At 36.6% G+C, this 25133-nt stretch overlaps 1 protein-coding gene across 2 annotated transcripts; it reads right to left on the bottom strand.

Annotated features, from left to right (window-relative positions):
- Positions 1–79: 79 nt before the first annotated feature.
- Positions 80–23320, bottom strand: LOC132295120 (F-box protein At3g07870-like). Of its 2 annotated transcripts, none has more exons than XM_059793232.1 (3): positions 23269–23320; positions 21774–23177; positions 80–562 (listed from the first exon to the last, which is right to left on the bottom strand). In XM_059793232.1, the coding sequence occupies exon 2, from the start codon at positions 23152–23154 to the stop codon at positions 21829–21831; it is 1326 nt and encodes a 441-aa protein (XP_059649215.1). In that variant the 5' UTR covers positions 23155–23177; positions 23269–23320; the 3' UTR covers positions 80–562; positions 21774–21828. The 2 variants fall into 2 exon arrangements, with proteins under 2 accessions (XP_059649215.1, XP_059649216.1); XM_059793233.1 differs by lacking the exon at positions 80–562 and adding an exon at positions 13439–14001.
- Positions 23321–25133: the final 1813 nt, after the last annotated feature.

The following is a 25133-nucleotide window of genomic DNA, read 5'->3' as shown; positions in this document are numbered from 1 at the left end:
AAGGTTGAAATTGTAATTTTCATGAGAAATTCCTAGAGAAGTATAGAGAAAACATGAGAAATATATCAGGAGTCATTACTTAGTTTAGTTCTCAAACACTTTCCATTCACCTAAGAAATTTAAAGAAGTCACAGATCCACAGTTAATCATACTGTTTCTTTTGGCCTACTCAATAACACCACAAAAAGGTAGGTACCCAAAACTACCAAAAGTAGGCAAAATATGAACTTGAAAGGCTTCCAGGAAAGGTGTATTTGCTCAAAAAACCTGTACCTCCAGATATTAGCTTCGATTATAAAGTAGTTAATCTAATCATAACATCAATTTCCTTACCCTTCTTCCACCTATCAATCAAAAGATGAGCAAATCAAGCGGCCTTTCGCTGTTAGTCTCTCCTGCCACTTTGAATTGCAGCATACTTTTTGGCTTCATCACCTCTGCCACAAGTGCTTCCATTTGTCAGTATCAGAATACAATGAAAATGAATCAGATGACATATCCCCTATCTTCTTCCACCAACGAAATAGCTTCAGTCTCACCCAGCACTTTGAATTTTGCACACCTACATCAAGAATCATTACTTTTAGAAACATAATCCTTAAATAAATAGAAATTTAGATCTGCTAAATATCTATGTCATCAAAATTCTAAAAAAAAAAAAATGATTGCCCCATATCCCATTTAATCACTCAATCAACACAATTATTGCAACTGAAGAACCTATTCTTTGTTCTTAAGTTTTACCATCTATGTGGCTCATTGTATGATATTATATTTTTCGCCAGCAAGGATCAGATACTACATCAACTACATGGGCCATCTTGGCATTCTTTTGGAACAGCATTTCACACACAACTTTCTTTAAAAAATAATTTGACATTTTAAATAATTCTTAGGTACTTTAGAACTAGCAGGAAGATTATGCATTGTTACTCTTTTATTTATTTTATGTTAGACAATCTGCATGACTAGATATAAGGATTTGTCCCTGCTGCATGGTTATAGCTACAACCACTAGTAAATACATTTAACAAAAATAAAAATAAAAAACGAAAAGGAAAATCGCAGATACTATCAGCACCTAGAGATAAATAAACATGGGACACCATTTCCATATCTACACAAGAAGATGAGAAAAAGACTTTGCAGCGTCAGTTAATAAAGCATAATCATGGAAAGTAATCCTTTACTAGTGGAAATCTTCAACTACTCTACTGCATAAGAAAAAAAAAATTTGCTAAATCTTCCATATCGTTATTAGGATAGTAGTATAAAAATAACACCATTGGTTTGTACAAAAAATTGTGTAAATAATATAATCTCTTAAAATAAGAAAAACAAACAAACAAAAAAAACTATCCAAATAGTCACAACCAACAAAGATTGATCCTTTGATGCTCCTGATGCCTATTTGGAGCTTGAGGGTCAAAGTGACTTTACATAAAGCCATAAAAAAACCTGAAGCATCCTCGCGCCGCCAGGAAAGCTGTGCATCAACAATCTCTCTCACCAAATTATTATATGTCGTGAGCCCATGGACCGCCCTGCCACCCATGACCCATCTACTAGCAATATCAGGGTCATCCTATATCAAATATTGCCAAAGCCTTACATCAAAACAACCTTGACAATTGCCAGAAGAGCTAAAATCTTTGCCTTAATAACAAATAAGTGTCAACCAGCTTAGAGAACCCAAGTATTTAACTTATTGAAGCATCACATGAATTGCATCACAGAACTTCCTACTATCAAATTCTAACCACACTATGCAATATATATATATATATATATATATATATATATATATATATATATATAAGTAAAATTGTATAGAAAGCGCTCAAAAGGGGAGCGAAACCCGAAAGAAATACAAAAGGCTAGCAAGAGCCTCAAGCCTTCAAAGAGGCCAAAAATTCGACAATCTCCTCTAAAGATCTAAAACTTCTCCCTGAAATCCAACAAAAAAGAGTGGAAATAATATAGAATTTAAGAATAGAAATGGGCAACTCCTTCCCATCAAAATATCTCCTATTCCTCTCAAGTCATAAACACCACCAAACACAGAGGCATAGCCCTCCAAGCATCCCGAATATGAGCCCCCACAGAACAGCCTCTTCAAGCCTCTATCAACCCTCTAGCGGATCCAGGCATCACCTAGAGATTCCCAAACAGACCAAGCATCAAATCCTAACATTCCTTGGCTATGGTGCAGTATAAAAGAAGGTGATCCACTGTTTCCTCATCTCAAAGACACATATAACAACGATTGACCACTACCTGATTTCTCCTTCTCAAGTTATTCTGGGTTAAAATCTTTCCCAAAACAGAGGTCCAAGCAAAGAAGGCCACCTTGAGAGGAGCCTTTGAGTGCCAAACAGACTTCCAAGGGAAAGGACCTCCAAGCTCCTCCGTGAGACACCTGAAAAAGGACCGAACCTCGAAACGACCCTGAGAGTTAGAAGCCCAAATCCAACAATCAGAATCTCCATCCCTAATCCCCTGTCAATACAACAACTCCAAAAAATAAATGGCATCCTCAATCTCCTAGTCCTGAAAACATCGCCTGAATCGAACATCCCAAAATAGTCTCCCACTATCAAGATGATAACAGATGACTACCATGGCCTGCCTATCCGTAGCAATCCTGAAGAGCCGTGGAAAAGCAAGAGCCAAAGGAAGATCCCCACACCAGACGTCCTCCCAAAAACCAATCCTCCTACTATCCCTGAGACGAAAGCGAACATGTTTGGAGAAATCAGCCCACCCCTTCCAAATGAACTTCCAAACCCCCACTCCCCTTGGACCACGCACCTCAAGAGAGCTCCACCTTCCTCTACTCTCCCCAAATCTACTAGCAACAATCCTCCTCCAAAGCCAATGCCTCTCCACCCCAAATCTCCACAGCCATTTCCCATGGAGAGTTTTATTGAAAGGTACCAATCTTCTAAACCCCAAACCTGCACTCCGAATCGGCCTGCACACTTGCTCCCATTGAACCAGATGAAACTTGAACTCCTCTCCCCCCCCCCCCCCCCCCTTAGAAAGTTTCGCTGCAATCTTTTAATCCTCTCAGCCACAGAAGAGGGAATCTGAAATAGAGAGATAAAATAAGTGGGAAGGGAAGAAAGGGTGCTCTTAATCAGCGTAACCCGACCACCCTTGGAGAGGTATTGCTTCTTCCAACCCGCCAGTCTCCTCTCAAACCTATCCACAATAGAATCCCATACTCCCACACACCGTGAAGTAGCTCCCAGGGGCAACCCTAAGTACAAGATAGGAAAAGAGGCAGTATGGCAACCAAGAATATCAGCAAACATCGCGATCTCAGGGACCTCCCCAACCGGCACCAAGATGCTCTTTCCAACATTCACCTTAAGGCCAAAGACAACTTGGAACCAGATCATAACACATCTCAGATATCTAAGCTAAGACACATTTACATCACAAAGAACAAGAATATCATCAGCAAACATCAAATGGGAGATCTCCAACTGAGAAGTAGTATCCTGGCCACCTGGAAACCTCTCAGAAAACCCAACTCCATAGCCCTTCTCATCAATCTACTAAGGGCATCCATCACAAAAAGGAACAAGAAAAGGGAAAGCGGATCCCCCTGCCTCAAGCCCCTCGGGCTAGAGAAAAATCCCATCGGAGCTCCATTAACAAGAATCGAGAAACGAGCACTAGAAATACAGAAATGAATGCATTTCCTCCGACGAACACCAAACCCCATCCTCTCCATCAAGTAGATAAGGAAGCTCCAATTCACATGATCGTATGCCTTCTCAATGTCCAACTTACACAGAACTCCCGGAACCCCACTGCTCAATCCGGAGTCCACACACTCGTTAGCAATAAGAACTAAATCCAGAATCTGACGACCTCCCACAAAAGCATTCTGAGCGTCAGAAATGACACTATCCAAAACCTTCCTCAACCTAGAAGCAAGGATCTTGGCAATCAACTTGTGAATGCACCCTACCAGACTAATAGGGCGAAAATCCTTAACAGCGAACCACCCACCCCCCCCCCCCCCCCCCCCCCCCCCCCCTTTTTCGGAATGAGAGCAATGAAAGTGGCATTCAAGTTCTTCTCAAAGGAGCCCAAAGAATGGAAAGCATGAAAAGTGCCTATCACCTCCCCTCTCACCACCTCCCAGCACTCCAAAAGGAATCTCATTGTAACCCCATTAGGCCTGGGGCTTTATCCCTGTTACAGCTCTTCAAAGCAATCAAAACTTCTTCAAAAAAAGGCTCCTCTAGACCAGAGCACTCCTCACTAGAAATAGAGTCAAACTGAAGCCCTTCAAGCAAGGGTCTCCACCTAGCAGATTCTGTGAACAACTTCGCATAGAACTTAGCAATGCCCTTAAAAATCTCCTCCTCCTTACATAACAACTCCTCATCCACCCAAATCCTCCCAATATGATTGCCCCTTCTATGAGCATTGGCCAATCTATGAAAAAACTTCGTGTTACTATCACTCTCCTTAAGCCACAAAGCTCGAGACTTTTCCTCCACGAAATCTCCTCCATGATAGCGATCTTAGCAAACTCCGCCTGACACTCCACCCTCCTAGCCTTCAAGGAATCTACCAAGTCCCCTTGCCCCTCCATCCGGTCAATATCAGCAATCTCAGAAAAAACCTGATTCTTCCTCCACCTAAGATTTCTGAAGACCTCTTTGTTCCATATCTTGATACTCTCCTTTAAAAGCCGCAGTTTACCTGCGAGAGAAATAATTGGGGTGCCCACCACCCGATACCCCTCCCACCATTATCGAACCCTCTCCAGAAAGCCCGAAGCCCGAAGCCATATATTTTCGAATCTGAAAGGAGAACATCTACTGCGCAAACCACCACAATCCAACATCAACGGAATATGGTCAGAGATAGGACGAGCCAAAGTAGCCTGAACCACATCAGAAAACTTCTCCTCCCAATCACCAGGCATAAGGAATCTGTCAACCCGAGAGACAGTAGGGGGAGAGTGACCACTATGCAATATATTAAACATGTAAAACATACAATGTACAAAATACCCAAATGAAAACTACATACATTATAGCAAATTGAGAATTAAAGCATAAATAAGAAAATTGCCTCACCAACCTTATGTTCTGCCCAAGTAGGATGCTCAAGGAAAAGTCTAGAAACAGGCCCTCAAGCTCAAATGAATCTTTGGCGCTTAAGTTTCACCAATGAAAATTAATTCATTTCCATGTATTCCAATTTTTTTAATAGACGGGATTAAAAATAATAATAACAATTAATAGACACTTAACTATTTGTAATCATAAAGTTAAAAAGCTACAAACAAAGTAAATAAATTAATTAATTAGATCAAATTATATTAAAACGTAAAGAGGACCCTACCAAGAAAAATAAAAGCTAACACCAAAAACATAATCAAAACATTCAACTAATTGTAATCATAAAGTTTGTCAGCAAAGCAAGTCGAAGCTCCCTGACTCTAAAGGGCAGTTAATTCAAACCAATACCATATATGTGCACACAAGCATTTGCAACTAATCTCCACATCCAAACACCCTAACAATCTATATCCTATACACTTGAAAATAACAGAGGGTATAATTTTATATTATGCATTTCTAGCCAACTCTTTTAGTCATCATTTATGTTGAAGGTGGTCAAACTAACTCTCAAAACAGTGCAAATTAGAGACAAATAAATTTATCTTTGGGCGCCAACTTAAATGTATCATGTCTGTGAGTTACGCGGTGCGGAAGTGGTGTGGGAAGTTTAATCTCAGAAGAAAGGTCTAGAGGGGGATGAATATGTCAAGTTTGCTAGTTTGATTGTTTTTTAGATTAATTTTGATTTTAGCAAATTAATGTGAAAAAAACCAATTACACAAAGCAAAAAAAAATAAGAAAGTGAAGTCAAGTAAGATACAAAGATGATACTGGGATTTTTATGTGAAAACATCAGCGAGGAAAAACAAGGGAGACTAGCTGTCTCTGGCGAAACAATCCACTATTCGAAGAAAGAGTATAACGAGTTCCAATGCCTGCAGAACTACTCTCCACAAGAGTCATGATTCCAGTGCTTTTGGAATTACCTGTTGTTGAGTCTATGATTCCAGTGCCTTTGGAATCACCTGTTGTCGAGAGTATATGATTCCAGTACCATCGGAATCACCTGTTGTTGACCTTCGACACTTAGTGTCCTCCTATCCCGGTGCCTTCACAACCACTAGCAATAGTGCAGTACTGATTCTTAGACAACGCAATTATCTCACGATGATCTGCTCTCTCTCTCTCTCTCTCTCTCTCTCTCTCTCCTGGGTATGATATGCTTTTCCAAGTGATTGAACTCGCTTTTCTTTCACTCCTAGGAAGCACGGACACTCCAAAATGGGCGAAGAATCCGTGTCCGACACGTGTCAGACACACCAAAAAACGTGTCTGGAATTTTTTTTTTTTTTTTGGACACGGCTCAGATAGCTCGGACACGGCTCGGATACACTTTTCTGGAATTTTTTTTTTTTTTTTTTTAATTTTTAATGCTGATATGTTATTTATTTATTTATTTTTTTAAATTTTTAATGCTGATATATTTTATTTTTTGTTTTGTACTACCCTTTTGGTTTTGTAAATGGTAAAAGTCCTAGGTCAAATGATGGATGGGAATAGATGATAGTACACTGACTTGTTTCTGTATCTTTTTTGGTGACTAGCCTTTATTTTTTTGTGAATATTAAGTACTAACGGTAAAGTCCTGAATGTTAAACACTCGTGAATGTTAATAGTCCTTTCTATCTATGCTTTTGTATTTGGAGTGAAGTTGCAATGATGATTAAATTATACTAGTTATTATTCTAATATCTTGTTTTTTATTTGATTTTATAACTATGTAATATTTTTCTTTTATAGTTTATTAGTTATGAGTTATGATTTGTGTTTTTTTTCATTGTGAGGTTGATTAAAAATAATAACACTCAGTAATTTTTAAAGTATTACATCACGTGTGTGTGTGTGTGTGTGTGTGTATATATATATATATACTATTGGCCGTGTCCGTGTCCTAATTTTTTTGGATTTGACATGTCGCCGTGTCTATGTCGTGTTGTATCCGTGTCTGTGCTTCTTAGTTTCACTCACAAACACGAAGATGTACGGAGAAACTTGTAGCTTTGATCGAAATTGATAAATCTTAGATAGCTCACAAAACTATCAATAAAAACTAGAGCATCACTCAAAAACACTCACATGTACATGTATGCTCCCAAAAATATAAAAATGGACTAAAATCTCTAGAACTGGGGTCTCAATCAATTTACATGTATACAAGCTATGGAAGAGTTTTTACAGGCAAGAGAGTATAAATAAAAGACGGAATTTTAAAATCCTATTGGACCCCTCTTGAATTGGGTTGAAAAAAGAGTTCAAATCTAATTAGAAAAAGTGAAAGTGAAAGCCTCCTAGGACACCTCCAACCAGTTGGCCAAATCCCCAACCGCTTGGGGAGTACACTGGAATTTTGTCCACTAAGGTGTCCAACCGGTTGGAGCAAACCCCAACCAGTTAATGTATTCTCTAACTTTTCCCTAGTCTGTGCAGAAGACCTGAACTCCCGAACTTCATTGAGTGGTCAAACGAACTCAAAATTAAGCAAATAATATATCGTTGGAAAGCTTATTGAGTCTAGTTTCGACCATATAAAGATGATTTAAGTATGGAATATAGATACTGCAAAAATAAGACAGAGATGTCAGGATTTGACTAAATACAACCCCATGTGGATATTGTTTTAATGCCCATTCAACTCATGTTCCAAAATTTTCAAAACATATTTTTACTCTTGAAAACATCAAAAAAAAGTGTACCAAGACATCACTAATCTCTTCTAAGTGATGTTCAAATCCAATTGATAGGTATTGAGCTTGTGTCAATCACTTGCCATTCAGCTTCTAAAATCGAACTCAAAGCAAACGAAAAATTACAACTCGATTCACAAGTTTTGACTCTGAAATTTGCCAAGACTAAACATATTTTCTCACAATGTTTAGGAACCATTGCATCAAATGTAAAAAATGACAAGTGAAAAACAACAGCTATTGAGTCATTCTCAGTTGCGAGCCTTGTTAATGCTCATTGGTAAGAGATTATAGACTAACAATCTTCGGTTGTGGACTATACGGCACCTAACCGGTAGCTGCAAGATTATTTTGGAAATTCAACACTTGCAAGATTCTAGTTTACAGACAAGTTACTCTGAATTTTAGTATAATAGAAACCTCGTAATATTATGTAAAAGTCATCATTAACAAAATGTCAAAAACTAAACAAATCATCAAAGTCTGTTAATGTTCTTCTACGGATTTTTTTTTTTGGTAAGTTGCATCCAGGATTCCGTAGGATTTTCCAAATTTTCTGTCTATAGACTCAATGTCTGTCATCATTTGTGGAACCTCATGGTTGAGCATTTTTTATAGGATACTTTGGGAAAGGGTGGAATCACATACAGACATACTCTTAGAAATGAGACCTTTTAAGAGACAGTATCTCCTGTAGGGCTTCTAAAATGTCAGATAGGATCCCTTTAAGCCCTCTCATAGACCCTCCCCTGGTGCAAATGCATCCTTTTAGATAAAGCATGAGGACCAAGATGACCTATAGTGATTTGAGATACAATCAGTTTTTAAAAATATTTTGTAGTTGTGCATGAAGCAGGCATCGTACAATATGCATGTCCTCACCTCACTCCCTTCAAATCCCTCACCCAAAAAAGAAAAAGAGAAATCACCTACTCATTGTTCTCTTCTTAATCAATAATGCAAAAAGAAAAAAGTAGTGGGGGAGAGAGAACTATTTGTCCTCTCTACTATTGGCCATTGTTTACTTTTATGCAACTAGCAAACACAATGTCATTTCACCCATACTGAAAGTTATTATTTACAACAAAAGAATCACATTGACCATAAATTTTACAAGGTCTAATAAGTAAAGCAAAAATGTAGTCTCTCAGAATTTGAGTGTCCTACATTCACAATAAATTTTCTAACTGGACACATTTATCCAACAATATCTTTTGAAGTTGATGCATGTCATAAAACACAAGTCTACTCTCAAAATGGCCTCTTAAAAAGAAAGGTCACTGAAAACAAGTACCCCCAGAAATGGGAAGGGGGAGAAAAAATAAACACTGCAAAGATGAAACATTCATAGGTTTTTTTTTTTTTTTTTCCCTTCATAATTTCCAAATGCAAATTAGTGATGGAAAAAAAAAAAACATGAATGTAAGATACCATCATCAGAATCTAACAGATAAAAATAAGTGTTAAAGTGACTATAATCTGCAAACAAGCACATCCTTACCTTGAATTGATATTCACTACCACCATGTTATCTCCAACGGCTTCCTTAAGTGAAATGAAACTTGGAATATAAGCAATTGCTTCAAATTTTGATTTAGTACCATGAAGCTTCAGATACTTAAATTCTTGTGATCCTTTGGGGTCGTAACAAATCAGAGAGCTTGTGAAATTTTGAAACATCAATAATGTTCCATTTTTGAGGTAATTTATTGGCTGATATAAGCCAATAGGCCACCTCTCAACCGTATCGGTATCAATAGAAAACATTTTTGTCCAAGATTTTTAACACCATATTTCTTCATAACCCATATGTCAATAGGACAGTAACTGGAGGCATCAGATATGCATAGACAGTCTTTTATGACCCCCATGGATACATTACACTTCGTACTCAAACTAACCTTGTGGATTTCATTAAATTCATCATAATCATATTCAACATTCTCACGAGGTGGTGGCGGAACCCATTTGAACTGCTCGTCATCAAAGTTAAAAGAAACTATATAATTAGAACTTTTGGAATCAAGACAGAACCAATGAATGCATCCCTTCAAATAGGTTGGAAATGTTAGCCTATAAGATGAAAAGGGAGCATCACAGTCATCACCAATGCTTCTCCATGATCCTGTGCCAAGTGTGTTTATCTCAGTGCTAACAGGATCCCCAAAAAATTGTTTAAACATTCTAATCACCTTGTACTGATTAGCCTTTGGACTGAACCCAAACCCACAATAACCAAAATATTTGGTTCTCACATCAGACCTGTTAACCACTGGAAGGTTTATATACTCGCCCGTGACTGGATTACACACAGCAACAGGATCATACGAGATGGTTCAGACAAGCAAAGAAAACCATTGCATGAATTCACAATTTTGTACTTCTGATCCTTGGGTTTAACTTTGATGCCGCGTTTCCTTTTAACCCCACTGCCTTCAGAGGAACAACCCATTTGGGCATCACCCTCTTCGCCGTTGAGAACCATTTCAGCATTGCGCAATGGGATCTTCAATTTGGTGTCAAGCTTCATGTTCACATGAAGGCCACATTGATCATACTGATAGCCACCATTAAAACTGCAGTCCCCGAGATCAAAATTATGGCAAGTTTCAAACTCAATCAAGTAAAGCATTCTTGACAGATGCGTGGAATCCAAGGTCCGAATCAGAGGACAGGGCTGTTGTCGTGAGAAGTGCAGCTTTGCGAATTGGGGGTCCGAAATTAAACTGCGCCAAGCTTTAGAAACGCATTTGCAAACAAGAATCGTCTTCACAGAGAGTAGTAATAGAATATCGACGACGATTGGGCTCGGAAGATCTTTGCCCGAACAATCCAATATCTGAGTTTGTTCATCATCGTCTGCTCCTCCGTTGCCTATTAGGGCTGAATTTCTTCTTCTTCTTCTCATGGCTTGGCTAATATTCTATAAATAAACAGAGAAGATTAAACTGAACCCTAATAATAAAAAAACAGAAAAATGAGGGAAAAGGTAAAACCTGAAGTCGTGATTTGAGGAAATAGAAAGCTTGTTCACACGTATTAGATAAATATACTAGTTTTCACCAGAGAGAAGGTGAAGAGCGAGATTCATTCATAGATAAATGAAGTAGCAGTCAAAACCCTAGTGCTAAGGGCGGGTGTAGAAAAGCATGTGAGGTTACTTATTAGTCCCTCAAAATATAATGACTAAGAGCAGGTCCAATGGAGCGGAGTACCGCGATTTTGGGCTAAGTTTGGAGATTGGCCTACTCCAATGGGGTAGCTAAAAATTGGATCCCACCCATTGGATTGTGGAATGGGTCGCGGTAGTCTGCGACCCTGTTGGCGAGCCGAGGGCCTGTCATGCGAGTCCACATTCATTTTCTTTTAATTTTTTTATTCTGGTCCAAAACTTTCTTGTAACTCAAAACACTGTTCTTAAGGGCATGTTTGCTTAAAAAAAGAGGAAAAAATCAGTTTTTTTTTGCTAATTTTGGCCTCTTTTTTTTCCCTCAAAATAATTGAACCAAAGAGCCATTAAGGCATTGTTTGGCTGACCTAAACAGTGCCATAAAGGTTTTTTTGGGCAAAAAAGTTTAAAAAAATAGATAAATTTGCTTTTTTTTATAAAAAAATTACTTTTTAAAATATTCTTACTGGCATATAGTCGTTTTAGGCACTATTTGGCTGACCCAAACAGTGCCTTAACGGCTATATTGGCACAAAAACCTATTTTTTGAATTTTTTATAAAAAAATAATTATATACATATTTATTTATTTAAAAAAAAAAAAAACATTTCATTGTTTATTTTAAATGATATTAGAAACATTTCATTGTTTATTAAAAAGTTAAAAAATAAATTTTATTTCAAATTTTAAAAATATTAAAATATTAATATTTTTGGGGAGCGAAAATGTACCATTGTAGTATATCTAATAGTTAAAATTTGGAGATTGTGAAACGTTGATGTAGTTATGGAAAATGCTGACATAATTATGAAAAAATGCTGATGTGGTAAATTCGGAGATCCTGAATTCAGAGAGTCCATTGGAGATGCCCTAAATCCCAACCTAACTAGTCCTTTAATTAATTCATTCAAAGCAGTCCTTCTTAATGAGGTTGAATCACACTTGGGAGTTGCAGAGTTTGACATGAACCATCAATACGTTTCGAACACGACACGAGTTAAATGAATTTAGATTGATCTTAAACGAGTTTGGATTGTAAACGAGTTGACACGATTAACCCGTTTAGTTAATCGTGTGGTGTATGAGTTGAGGAGTTTAACTATATGTGTCATAAATAAATTTGCAAACAATGTAATGCTCTTTTTCTGGCTCAAATTTAGAAAAAAAAAAACGCAAGTCCAGAATTCTTCTAGGCATTCGCGAATAATGTTAGAGCAACAAGCACGTGGGACTCCGAATAGACTTAGAAAGATCAAAGCTGATCTCAGAAGCTCGGTGTGATTTCTCCTCAAATAAACTCTATCACCCCTTCACAATTATTTAATGACTTGTTTCAAAAACTGTAAATCCCAAGTATTTGGGTCATTCTCAGTTGCAAGCATTGTTAACGCTCAATATAAGTGATTACAGACTACCAATCTTCAGTTTCTCATGAATTTTAGTGATAATAGAGACCTTGTGATGTTATGTACTCAATTGTGGGCTGTTCATTCGTCGATTTATTTATTTATTTAATTTTTTTTTGGATCTGCATGCCCTTTCTCACACCATCCACATACAATACAATTTGATCACCACAAATTTTTTTAATATAACCAAGTTAAAAAAGCATCCATTGCACTCCAGAGCTCCATGAACTAATTATAATGCAAATTAAATTACTTACTGGTTGATAATGAAGCTCTCACTTGAACTACTTTAATGAAGTTCAATTTATCCCAAGAAAAATGATACTCCGAAAATGGCAATTGTTAATTATTTACCTTTTCCTTTTTACCTTTCCAACAAACCACGGACAACTCCACCAAGGAAACGGCTCTCCTCTATCAAAGTGCAAATCCAAACCGAAGCAAACAATGTCAGGCTACTAACTTTAGGAAATTTTAGCAAATATTTGAATGGAGAATGAAAGATTTATCGAAAATCCTCCTTTTTCCGGTTCAGATGTAACTACGAGATAAATTGTTGAAAATTAAAACACTTCCCGGTATAAAATTCATAATTTTTATTAGGCAATTGGGGAAGCCATTTATTTCATTAGATTGTCTTATTTTTTCATATCTTTTAGTCTTTTAGAAACAAAACAATGTTGAGAGTTGAGACAAACAGATAGCTGCACAAAACAGAGTGCATAATTGAATTTAAACCACACACATCCACAGTGACAAACTAAGAATTCCTTTAATTTTTTATATTTGAGGCACTACTACGACATAAGAACACTTTGTAACTAAAACAATTCAGCTCAAGAAGTAACAAAACTAATTATACAACAATCTTGTTGCTCTAAAAATATACTGTATTTATCATTTTAACTCATACCACAGCTCAAGTATACATAGCATCAAAGATAGAACATTGTAATTATTGCTGTAATTGTCGGCCTATAAAAACTTCTTTTACAGCAATTTGAAAGACCTTTGCATGCAAATTATAAATATCCTGTAAAAAGGTCGAAATTGTAATTTTCATGAGAAATTCCTAGAAAAGATTAGAGTAAACATGAGAAAGATATCAGTAGTCATTACTTGGTTTAGTTCTCAAAAACTTTCCAGTCCCTAAGAAATTTAAAGAAGTAAAGCACTCAATAACCACAATTACTGATACTGTTTCTTTCAGCATACTCAGTCAAGCACTAAGTAACCTCAGGAAAGGTATACTTGCTCAAAAAACCAATACCTTCAGATATTAGCTTCGATTATAAAGTAGTTAATCTAAGCATAACATCAATTTCCTTACCCTTCCTGCACCTATCAATCAAAAGACGAGTAAATCAAGCGGCTTTTCTCTGTATGCACTCTTCCACTAATGAAAGAGCTCTAGTCTCTCCTGCCACTTTGAATTGCAGCATACTTTTTGGCTTCATCACCTCTGCCACAAGTGCTTCCATATATCAGAATCAGAATACGATGAAAATGAATCAGATGCCATATCCCTATCTTCTTCCTCCAACGAAATAGCTTTAGTCTCACCCAGCACTCTGAATTTTGCACACCTACATCAAGAATCATAACTTTTAGAAACATAATCCTTAAATAAATACAAATTGAGATCTTCTAAATAATACTATGTCATCAAAATTCACAAAAAAAAAAAAAAAAAAAAAAAAAATGCCCCATATCCCCGTTTAATCACGCAGTCAACCACAATTATTGCAACTGAAGAACCTATTCTTTGTTCTGAAGTTTTACCATCTATGGCTCATTGTATGATATTACATTTTTTGCCAGCAAGGATCGGATACTACATCAACTATATGGGCAATCTTGGCATTCTCTTGGAACAGCATTTCACATATAGAACTTTCTTTAAAGAATAATTTGACATTTTAAATAATTCTCCATAACTTTAGAACTAGTGGGAAGATTATACGTTGTTACTCTTATTTATTTTATGTTAGACAATCTGCATGACTAGATATAAGGTTTTGTCCCTGCTGCATGGTTATAACTACAACCACTAGTAAATACATTAAGCAAAAATAAAAATAAAAACAAAGTAGGTGAACTCTACATTACCATATATTAGAAAAATGAAGTATCAACTCCAATTACGCAAATGATACAAAAAGGAGAATTGCAGTTACTATCAGTACCTAAAGATAAATAAACATGGGACACCATTTCCATATCTACACAAGAGGAGAAAAAGACTTTGAAGCATCAGATTATACAGCATAATTTTAGAAAGTAATCACTTAGTAGTGGAAATTTTCAACTACTCTACTGCATAAGGAAAAACATTTTGCTAAATCTTCCATATCATTATTAGGATAGTACTATAAAAATAACACCATTGGTTTCTAGAAAAAATTGTGTAAATAATATAATCTCTCTTTTTTAAATAAGAAACGATAAATCAAATATATAAAATATAAAAAAAAATAAATGAGCTAAGATTGATCCTTTGACGCTCCTGATGCCTATTTGAAGCTTAAGGGTCAAGCTGACTTTACATGAAGCCATAAAAAAACCTGCTTGCGCCGCCAGGAAAGCCGTGTATCAACAATCTCTCTCATCAAATTATTACATGTCGTGAGCCCATGGACCGCCCTGCCACCCATGACCCATCTAATAGCAATATCAGGATCACCCTATATCAAATATTGCCAAAGCCTTACATCCAAAACAACCTTGAGAATTCCCAAAAGAGCTAAAATCTTTGCCTTAATAACAAATAAGTGTCAACCAGCTTAAGAGAACCCAAGTATTTAACTTGTTAGAAGATGTTATATTTGGAAAATATTATTATAGAAACCTTGACAGAATTTGATATGAGAATATCATAGGAGAGATTTTAGCCTATGATAGAATATTGATTGGAGTGATTTATGGTATTGATTTTAGGAATGTTCTCTATTTTCCATATTTATCACCTCTATTCTTTCACCTATAAATAAAGGTGATCATTGTATACAATGATGAGAGAATATATTATAAAACGATGTAGCCCTTTAAGCTCTTTGTGTCGTGGATGTAGGCCTTAGTGGCTGAACAACGTAATATCCTTGTGTTATTCATGTTTCATTTATCTCTTCACTTCTGTTTTATACTTTACAACATGGTATCATAGCCTAATTTTTCTTCCTATGTTCGGACCCCTATTTTGGGGCATTCCCTTAGTATCTGAAATGTTGCTAAAGATTTCTCGGTTCTATTGTGTGACTTATTTGGGCCACCTGTGTGTTCCGTAGCAATGTCTTCGCCTTTGCCATTCTCCGGTAGTTTTTATTGACTTGTTTGGGCTGCAGGTGTGTTCGGTAGCATTGTTCGTAACCTTCGCCATGTGTTTGGTGCTATGTGGACTTGTTTGGGCTACTGGTGTGTTCGGTAGCATTGTTCTTCGCATTCACCGTGTGGCGTCATTTTCATACATCCTTCAGCTTGAGGGGGAGTGTTAGAAGATGTTATATTTGGGAAATATTATTATAGGAACCTTGACATAATATTTGATATGAGAATATCATAGGAGAGATTTTAGCCTATGATAGAATATTGATTGAGTAATTTATGGTATTGATTTTAGGAATCTTCCATTAATGTATTTTTCATATTTATCACCTCTATTCTTCACCTATAAATAGAGGTGATCTTTGTGTACAAAGATTAAGAGAGAATATATTATAAAGTGATGTAGCCCTTTGGGCTCTTTGTGCCGTGGATGTAAGCCCTAGTGGCTGAACCACGTACTACCCTAGTGTTCTTTGTGTTTCATTTCTCTCTTCACTTCTGTTTTATGCTTTACAACATAACTCATTGAAGCATCACATGAATTGCATCACAGAACTTCCTACTATCAAATTCTAACCACACTATGCAATATATTAAACATGTAAAACATACAATATGCACAATACCCAAAATGAACTACATACATTGTTGCAAACTGAGAATTAAAACATAAATGAGAGAATTGCATCATCAACCTTATGTTCTGCCTATGTAGGATGCTCAAGGAAAAGGCTAGAAACAGGCCTAACTTTTGGCATAACTTGATACAAATCGACTGATCTCAAGCTCAAATGAATCTTTGGGACTTAAGTTTCACAAATGAAAATTAATTCATTTCCATATATTCCAATTTTTTAATAGACAGGATTAAAATAATAATAATAACTAATAGACACTTTCCCTTTTGAATTATCTTAAAAATTTTAGCATATCTCATGAATGCTCCATCAGGCACAGGATTGCCAACTAGAACTCTAGAGAACTAACCTAATCTCTGTGTGCAATAATGACATTTGGTAATTTAACCAATAAAAACTGAAACAAAATGAAAAAAAAAAAAGAAATAAGGAAGAAGAGGTTTCAAAGATAACAAGCTCTTTTATATATCTACACACATACAAACACACATATTTATAGAAAACAAAAAGGAACTGACAATGTCACAGAAAATTTCTTCGGAAAGATGCAAGTATTGTTTTCTCTATAAACGTCTTCACGAGCAATGAAAAAAAATGAAAAGAAATAATTAGCATCTCAAAATGAAAATGAGAATTTATAAAAGGAAAAACAAATCATTTCAAATGTAAGAAGCATGAAACAGCAAGTTAAAAAGCTACAAACAAAGTAAATAAATTAATTAATTAAATCAAATTATATTAAAACATAAAGAGGATCCTACCAAGAAAAAATAAACGAAAACACCAAAAACAGAATCAAAACACTCAACTAATTGGTAATCATAAAGTTTGTCAGCAAAGCAAGTCGAAGCTTCCTCACTCTAAAGGGTAGTTAAATCAAACCAATACCATATATTTTGTGTGCGCACACAAGCATTTGCAGCTAATCTCCTCATCCAAACACTGACAATTTATATCCTATACACTTGAAAATAACATAGGGTATAATTTTTGTTATTTTGCATTTCTAGTTAACTCTTTCAGTCATCATTTATGATTGACGGTGGTCAAACTAACTCTCAGAACAGTACAAATTATACAAATTAGAGATGAAGGAATTTATCTTTGGGGGTCAACTTATATTTATCATTTCTGTGAGTTGCGCAGTGCGGAAGTGATGTGGGAAGTTTAATCTCGGAAGAAAGGTCTAAAGGGGGATGAATAGGTCGAGTTTGCTAGTTTGATTGTTTTTTAGATTTATTTGGAATTGAGCCAATTAATGCAAAATAAACCAATTACACAAAGCAATAAAAATAAGAAAATGAAGACAAGTAAGAGATAGAGAAATAAAACTGGGATTTTTTACGCAAAAACATCAGCGAGAAAAAACCACGGACACTAGGCATCTCTGGCGAAACAATCCACTATTCTGAGAAAGAGTATAATGAGTTCCAATGCCTGGGAAACTGCTCTCCACAAGAGTTTATGATTCCAGTGCCTTCGGAATCACTTGTTCTTGACCTCCGACACTTAGTATCCTCCTATCCTAGTGCCTTCGCTACCACTAGCAATTCTTATTGATTGCCAATGCAATCACCTCACAATGATCTGCCTTTTTTTTTCCCTCCTGGGTATGATCTGCTTTTCAAGTGACTGAATTTGCCTTTCTTTCACTCATAAAATCTTTGCCTTAATAACAAATAAGTGTCAACCAGCTTAAGAGAACCCAAGTATTTAACTTATTGAAGTATCACATGAATTGCATCACAGAATTTCCTATTATCAAATTCTAACCACACTATGCAATAAATTAAACATGTAAAACATACAATGTGCAGAATACCCATATGAAAACAACAAACATTATAGCAAACTGAGAATAAAAGCATAAATAAGAAAATTGCCTCACCAACCTTATGTTCTGCCCATGTAGGATGCTCAAGGAAAAGCCTAGAAATAGACCTAACCTTTGGCATAATTTGATACAAATCGACTACTCCCAAGCACAAATGAATCTTTGGAGCTTAAGTTTTGCAAATGAAAATTAATTCATTTCCATATATTCCAAATTTTTTAACAGACAGGATTAAAAATAATAATAACAATTAATAGACACTTAACTAATTGTAATCATAAAGTTAAAAAGCTACAAACAAAGTAAATTAACTAATTAAATCAAATTATATTAAAACGTAAAGAGGATCCTACCACCAAAGGGCCAGTGGCCTAGCTGTATCGGCCTCTTACTTCCCAAAGGGAGGTCAGGGTTTCAAGTCTCAGAAGAGAAATGTGTGTGTGAGTACCAACTAGGAAAAAAAAAAAAAAAGAGGATCCTACTAAGAAAAAATAAAAGCTAACACCAAAAACATAATCAAAACATTCAACTAATTGTAATCATAAAGTTTGTCAGCAAAGCAAGTCGAAGCTTCCTGACTCTAATAGGTAGTTAATTCAAACCAATACCATATATTTTGTGCGTGCACACAAGCATTTGCAGCTAATCTCCACATCCAAACACCCTAACAATCTATATGCTATACACTTGAGAATAACTTAGGGTATAATTTTATATTATGCATTTCTAGTTAACTCTTTCAGTCATCATTTATGATTGAAGGTGGTCAAACTAACTCTCAAGACAGTGGAAATTAGAGACAAATAAATTTATCTTTGGGCAACAACGTATATGTATCATGTCTGTGAGTTATGCGGTGCAGAAGTGGCGTGGGAAGTTTAATCTCAGAAGAAAGGTCTAGGGAGGGATGAATATGTCGAGTTTGCTAGTTTGATTGTTTTTTAGATTAATTTTGATTTTAGCAAATTAATGCGAAAAAAAAAAAAAAAAACCAATTACACAAAGCAAAATAACAAAGTGAAGACAAGGAAGAGAGAGTGATGATACTGGGATTTTTTTGTGAAAATATCAGCGAGGAAAAACCACGGAGACTAGCTGTCTCTGGCGAAACAATCCACTATTCTAAGAAAGAATATAACGAGCTCCAATGCCTGTGGAACTGCTCTCCACAAGAGTCATGATTCCGGTGCCTTCGGAATCACCTGTTGTTGAGAGTCCATGATTTCAGTGCCTTCAGAATTACCTGTTGTTGACCTTCGACACTTAATGTCCTCCTATCCCAGTGCCTTCGCAACCACTAGCAATAGTGCAATACTGATTCATAGACAACACAATCATCTCACGATGATCTGCTTTTTTCTTCTTTTTTTCTCTCTCATGTGTATGATATGCTTTTCCAAGCGATTGAACTCGCCTTTCTTTCACTCACAAACATGAAGATGTAAGGAGAAACTTATAGCTTTGACTGAAATTGATAAATCTTAGATAGCTCACAAAACCGTCAATCAGAACTAGAGCATCACCCTAAAACACTCACATGTAAATATGTTCTCTCAAAAATAAAATAAAAAATGAACTCAAATCTCTAGAACTGGTGTCTCAATCAATTTGCATGTATACAAACTATAGAAGAGTTTTTAAAAGCAAGAGAGTAAAAATAAAAGACGGAATTTTAAAATCCTATTGGACCCCTCTTGAATTGGGTTGAAAAAGGAGTTCAAATCTAATTAGAAAAAGTGAAGGTGAAAGCCTCCTGGGACACCTCTAACCAGTTGTCCAAATCCCCACGGTTGGGTTTTGCCCCATCCGGTTGGACACCCTAGTGGACGAAATTCCAGTGTACCCCAAGTATACTGGAATTTCGTCCACTAGGGTGTCCAACCGGATGGGGCAAAACCCAACCGGTTGGTGTATTTTCTAACTTTTCCCTAGTCTGTGCAGAAGACCTGACCTCCCAAACTTCATTGAGTGGTCAAACGAACTTGAAATTAAGCAAATAATATATCATTGGAAAGCTTATCGAGTCTAGTTTCTGACCATATAAAGATGATTAAGCACGGAGTTTAGATATTGCAAAAATAAGACAGATATCAGGATTTGACTAAATACAACCCCAAGTGGATATTGTTTTAATGCCCATTCAACTTATGTTCCAAAATTTTCAAAACATATTTTTACTCTTGAAAACATTCAAAAATCTTTTTTTTTTCAAAAACAAAAACAAGCGTACTGAGACACCACGTATCTCTTCTAAGTGATGTTTAAATCCGATCGATAGGTATTGAGCTTGTGTCAATCACTTGCCATTCATCTTCTAAAGTCGAGACTCAAAGCAAACGGAAAATTACAACTCAATTCACAAGTTTTGATGCTGAAATTTGCCAACACTAAACATATTTTCTCACAATGTTTAGGAACCATTGCATCAAATGTAAAGAAGGACAAGTGAAACAGAACAGCTTTTGAGTCATTCTCAGTTGCCCGCCTTGTTAATGCTCACTGGTAAGAGATTATAAACTAACAATCTTCAGTTGTGGACTAAACAACGGCACCTAACTGGTAGCTACAAGATTATTTTGGAATTTCAATACTTGCAAGATTCTAGATTACAGACAAGTTACTCTGAATTTTAGTATAATAGAAACCTCTTAATATTATGTAAAAGTCATCATTAACAAAAACTAAACAAAACGTCAATGTCTGTTAATGTTTTACGGATTTTTTTTTGGTAAGTTGCATCCAGGATTCCGCAGATTTTTCCAAATTTTCTCTCTACAGACTCATTGTCTGTCATCATTTGTGGAACCTCATATGGTTGATAATTTTTTATAGAATACTTTGGGAAAGGGTGGAATCACATACCGACATGCTCTTAGAAAGGAGACCTTTTAAGAGACAATATCACCTATAGGGCTTCTAAACTGTCAGATAGGATCCCTTTAAGCCCTCTCATAGACCCTCCCCTGGTGCAAATGCATCCTTTTAGATGAAGCATGAGGACCAAGCATGACCTATAGTGATTTGCAATATGCATGTCCTCACCTCACTCCCACCAAATCCCTCACTCAAAAAAGAAAAAGAGAAGAGAGAAAGAGACAAATCACCTACTCATTGTTCTCCTCTTAAACAATAATGCAAAAAAAAAAAAGTAGTGGGGAGGGAGAACTATTTGGCCTCTCTACTATTGGCCATTCTTTACTTTTACACGACTAGCAAACACAATGTCATTTCACCCATACTAAAAGTTATTATTTACAACAAAAGAATCACATTTATGCAACAATATTTTTTGAAGTTGATGCATGTCATAAAACACAAGTCTACTCTCAAAATGGCCTGTTAAAGAGAAATGTCGCTGAAAGCATGTACCCCTAGAAATGGGTAGGGGGCGAAAAAGCAAACAATGCAAAGATGAAACATTCATAGTTTTTTTTCCCTTCATAATTTCCAAATGCAAATTAGTGATGAAAAAAAAAACCATGAATGTAAGATATCATCATCAAAATCTAAGAGATATATTTTAAGTGTTAAAGTGACTTTAATCTGCAAACAAGCACATCCTTACCTTGAATTGATATTCAGTACCACCGTGTTATCTCCAACGGCCTCCTTAAGTGAAATCAAACTTGGAATATAAGCAATTGCTTCAAATTTTGATTCAGGTCGTAACAAATCAGAGAGCTTGTGAAATATTGAAACAACAATAATGTTCCATTTTTTAGGTAATTTATTGGCTGATATAAGCCAATAGGCCACCTCTCATCTGTATCGGTATCAATAGAAAACATTTTTGTCCAAGATTCTTGAACACCATATTTCTTCAAAACCCATATGTCAATAGGACAGTAACTGGAGGCATCAGATATGCATAGACAGTCTTTTATGACCCCCATGGATACATTACACATCGTACTCAAACTAATCTTGCCGGTTTCATTAAATTCATCATAATCATATTCAACATACTCACGAGGAGGTGGCGGAACCCATTTGAACTGCTCGTTATCAAAGTTAAAAGAAACTATATAATTAGAACTTTTGGAATCAAGACAGAACCAATGAATGCATCCCTTCAAATAGGTCGGAAATGTTAGCCTATAAGATGAAAAGGGAGCATCACCAATGCTTCTCCATGATCCTGTGCCAAGTGTGTTTATCTCTATGCTACGACCATATCTTTCCCAACCTGTAACAGGATCCCGAATCAATCGTTGAAACATTCTAATCACCTTATACTGATTAGCCTTTGGACTGAACCCAAACCCACAATCACCAAAATATTTGGAATTCTCATCATCCCTGTTAACCACCGGAAGTTCTATATACTCGCCAGTGACTGGATTACACACAACAACAGGATCCTTACGAGATGGTTCAGACAAGCAAAGAAAACCATTGCATGAATTCACAATTTTGTACTTCTGATCCTTGGGTTTAACTTTGATGTTGCGTTTCCTTTTAACCCCACTGCCTTCAGAGGAACAACCCATTTGGGCATCACCCTCTTCGCCTTTGAGAACCATTTCAGCATTGCGCAATGGGATCTTCAATTTGGTGTCAAGCTTCATGTTCACATGAAGGCCACATCGATCATACTGATAGCCACCATTACAACTGCAGTACCCAATATCGAAATTGTGGCAAGTTTCAGGCTCAATCAAGTAAAGCATTCTTGACACACGCGTCGAATCCAAGGTCCGAATCAGAGGACAGGGCTGTTGTAGTGAGAAGTGCAGCTTTGTGAATTGGGGGTCCGAAATTAAACTGCGCCAAGTTTTAGAAACGCATTTGCAAACAAGAATCATCTTCACAGGGAGTCGTAATAGAATATCGACGAGGATTGGGCTCGGAAGATCTTTGGCCGAACAATCCAATATCTGAGTTCGTTCATCATCGTCTGCTCCTCTGTTGCCTATTAGGCCTGAATTTCTTCTTCTTCTTCTCATGGCTTGGCTAATATTCTATAAATCTGCGGAAAATGTATAGGGAGGTCAGTAACAGAGAAGATTAAACTAAACCCTAAAAATAAAAATGCAGAAAAATTAGGGAAAATGTAAAACCTGAAGTCGTGATTTGAGGAAATAGAAAGCTACAACATGAAAAGCTAGTTACCTGTAACAGATTAGATAAATAGTAGTCGCAAGATAGAGAGAGTGGAAGAGCGAGATTGATTCATACATAAATGAAATAGCAGTCAAAACCCTGGTGCTAACGGCGGGAAAAAGGTTAGTCCCTCAAAATATAATGATGAACATTAGGGATGTCAATTTTTACCGCCCCGCCGGGGCCCCGTCCCGTCCCGCCCCGTTAATAATGGATATGGGAACACTTGTTATACCGTTGGGGCGGACATGAATACAAATTTTGTACCCGTCGAGGGTCACGGGGCGGGTAAGGGTTCAATATACATATCCTAGGGGCCCCGCCCCGCCCCGCCCTGCATATAACTATATTTAATATATATATATATATATATATATATATATATATTAATAAGTTATTTTAGCGGCTTACCCAATTACCCATCTCTTATAATCCTAATTTGGGATATAAACTTGGTATTAAATTTGCTTTTGTTTTGGTTATGGTGGAAGTTGGAGCTTAGAACTTCTTGTGATTTGGTTGTATTAAACTTTTATTTTTGTTTATTATGTTCTCTGAATTATGTTATGTGCATGTTATTTTTTATTTATTTATTAGGATATATAATTTTATTTATGTTGTGTCATTCCTAGGCTTTGCACATTTAAATAGCAGGAGTTTAAGTTCCAAAAAGTGAGAGAAAAAAATTTGTTAGTGGGGCGGGCACAGGGGCACAGTATTTCCTAACGGGGCGGGGTTGGATATGAAAATCCAACCCGTCGCGGGTCTCGGGGCGGGCATGGACTTGATAAAAATTAAAAGGGGCGGGGCGGGATTTAGAGAAACCCGCTCCAAACCCGCCCCGTTGCCATCCCTAATGAACATAATAGTAATGGGAAAAATCGTACCCCCTCTCACTGGAGGGTATCCATTGCTGACATGGAGGCGTGACATGGCAGTTGGTAAAAATAGTCTTATGTATATAATATTATGTATGTATGTGTACAAAAGGTTTATACAATTGTGTAGAAATACGAACTTAAATTTCCCTCCAAAAAGGTTTTTGCTTTTCCCCCCAAATCTCAGATGTTATTCCCCCAAAAGTAAAATGTTTATTCTCATATTTTGTATCATTATTTGTGTCTGAAATTATGCCCCCTCTCATTCTGAAATTGAAGTCATGAAGAATCCGGTGACTGACTAATATTTCGGCGACTGATCAACAATCCGGCCAAAGGTGAAGCTTTTGAAATGGTCTCTCTCCCTCAGTCTATCTATCCAACGAATGACAAAGGTTCGTACATATGTTTCTCCCTCTGAAATTGAAGTCTGAAGAATCCGGCCAAAGACGTTTCGTTCACATCTCTCTTCCTCTGAAACACCAACTCTCCCTCTGAAATTGAAGCTTCGTTCAGGTTTGTCTCCCTCTGTCTCCCCAAAAGTAAAATGTTTATTCACAAATTTTGTATCATTATTTGTGTCTCAAATTCTGCCCTCTCTCCTTCTGAAATTGAAGTCATGAAGAATCCGGTGACTGACGACTGACCAACAATCCGGCCAAAGGTGAAGCTTTTGAAATGGTCTCTCTCCCTCGGTCTGTCTATCCGACGAATAACCAAGCTTCGTTCAGGTGTTTCTTCCTCTGAAATTGAAGTTTGAAGAATCCGGCCAAAGACCAAGCTTCTTTCACGTCTTTCTTCCTCTGAAATTCAACTCTTCCTCTGAAATTGAAGCTTCCAAGCTTCGCTCAAGTGTTTTTCCCTCTGAAATTCAACTCTCCCTCTGAAATTGAAGCTTCGTTCAGGTCTGTCTCCCTCTGAAATTCAAGTCTTTCTCTACTGAT

This window comes from Cornus florida, unplaced genomic scaffold, assembly GCF_030987335.1.
Source record: "Cornus florida cultivar Cherokee Brave unplaced genomic scaffold, ASM3098733v1 CherokeeBrave_3.0.0_Hap2_Chr02, whole genome shotgun sequence".
Classification (NCBI taxonomy): Eukaryota; Viridiplantae; Streptophyta; class Magnoliopsida; order Cornales; family Cornaceae; genus Cornus; species Cornus florida.
Note: the sequence above shows the minus strand (reverse complement) of the source record. Positions and strands in the feature narration are given on the sequence as shown.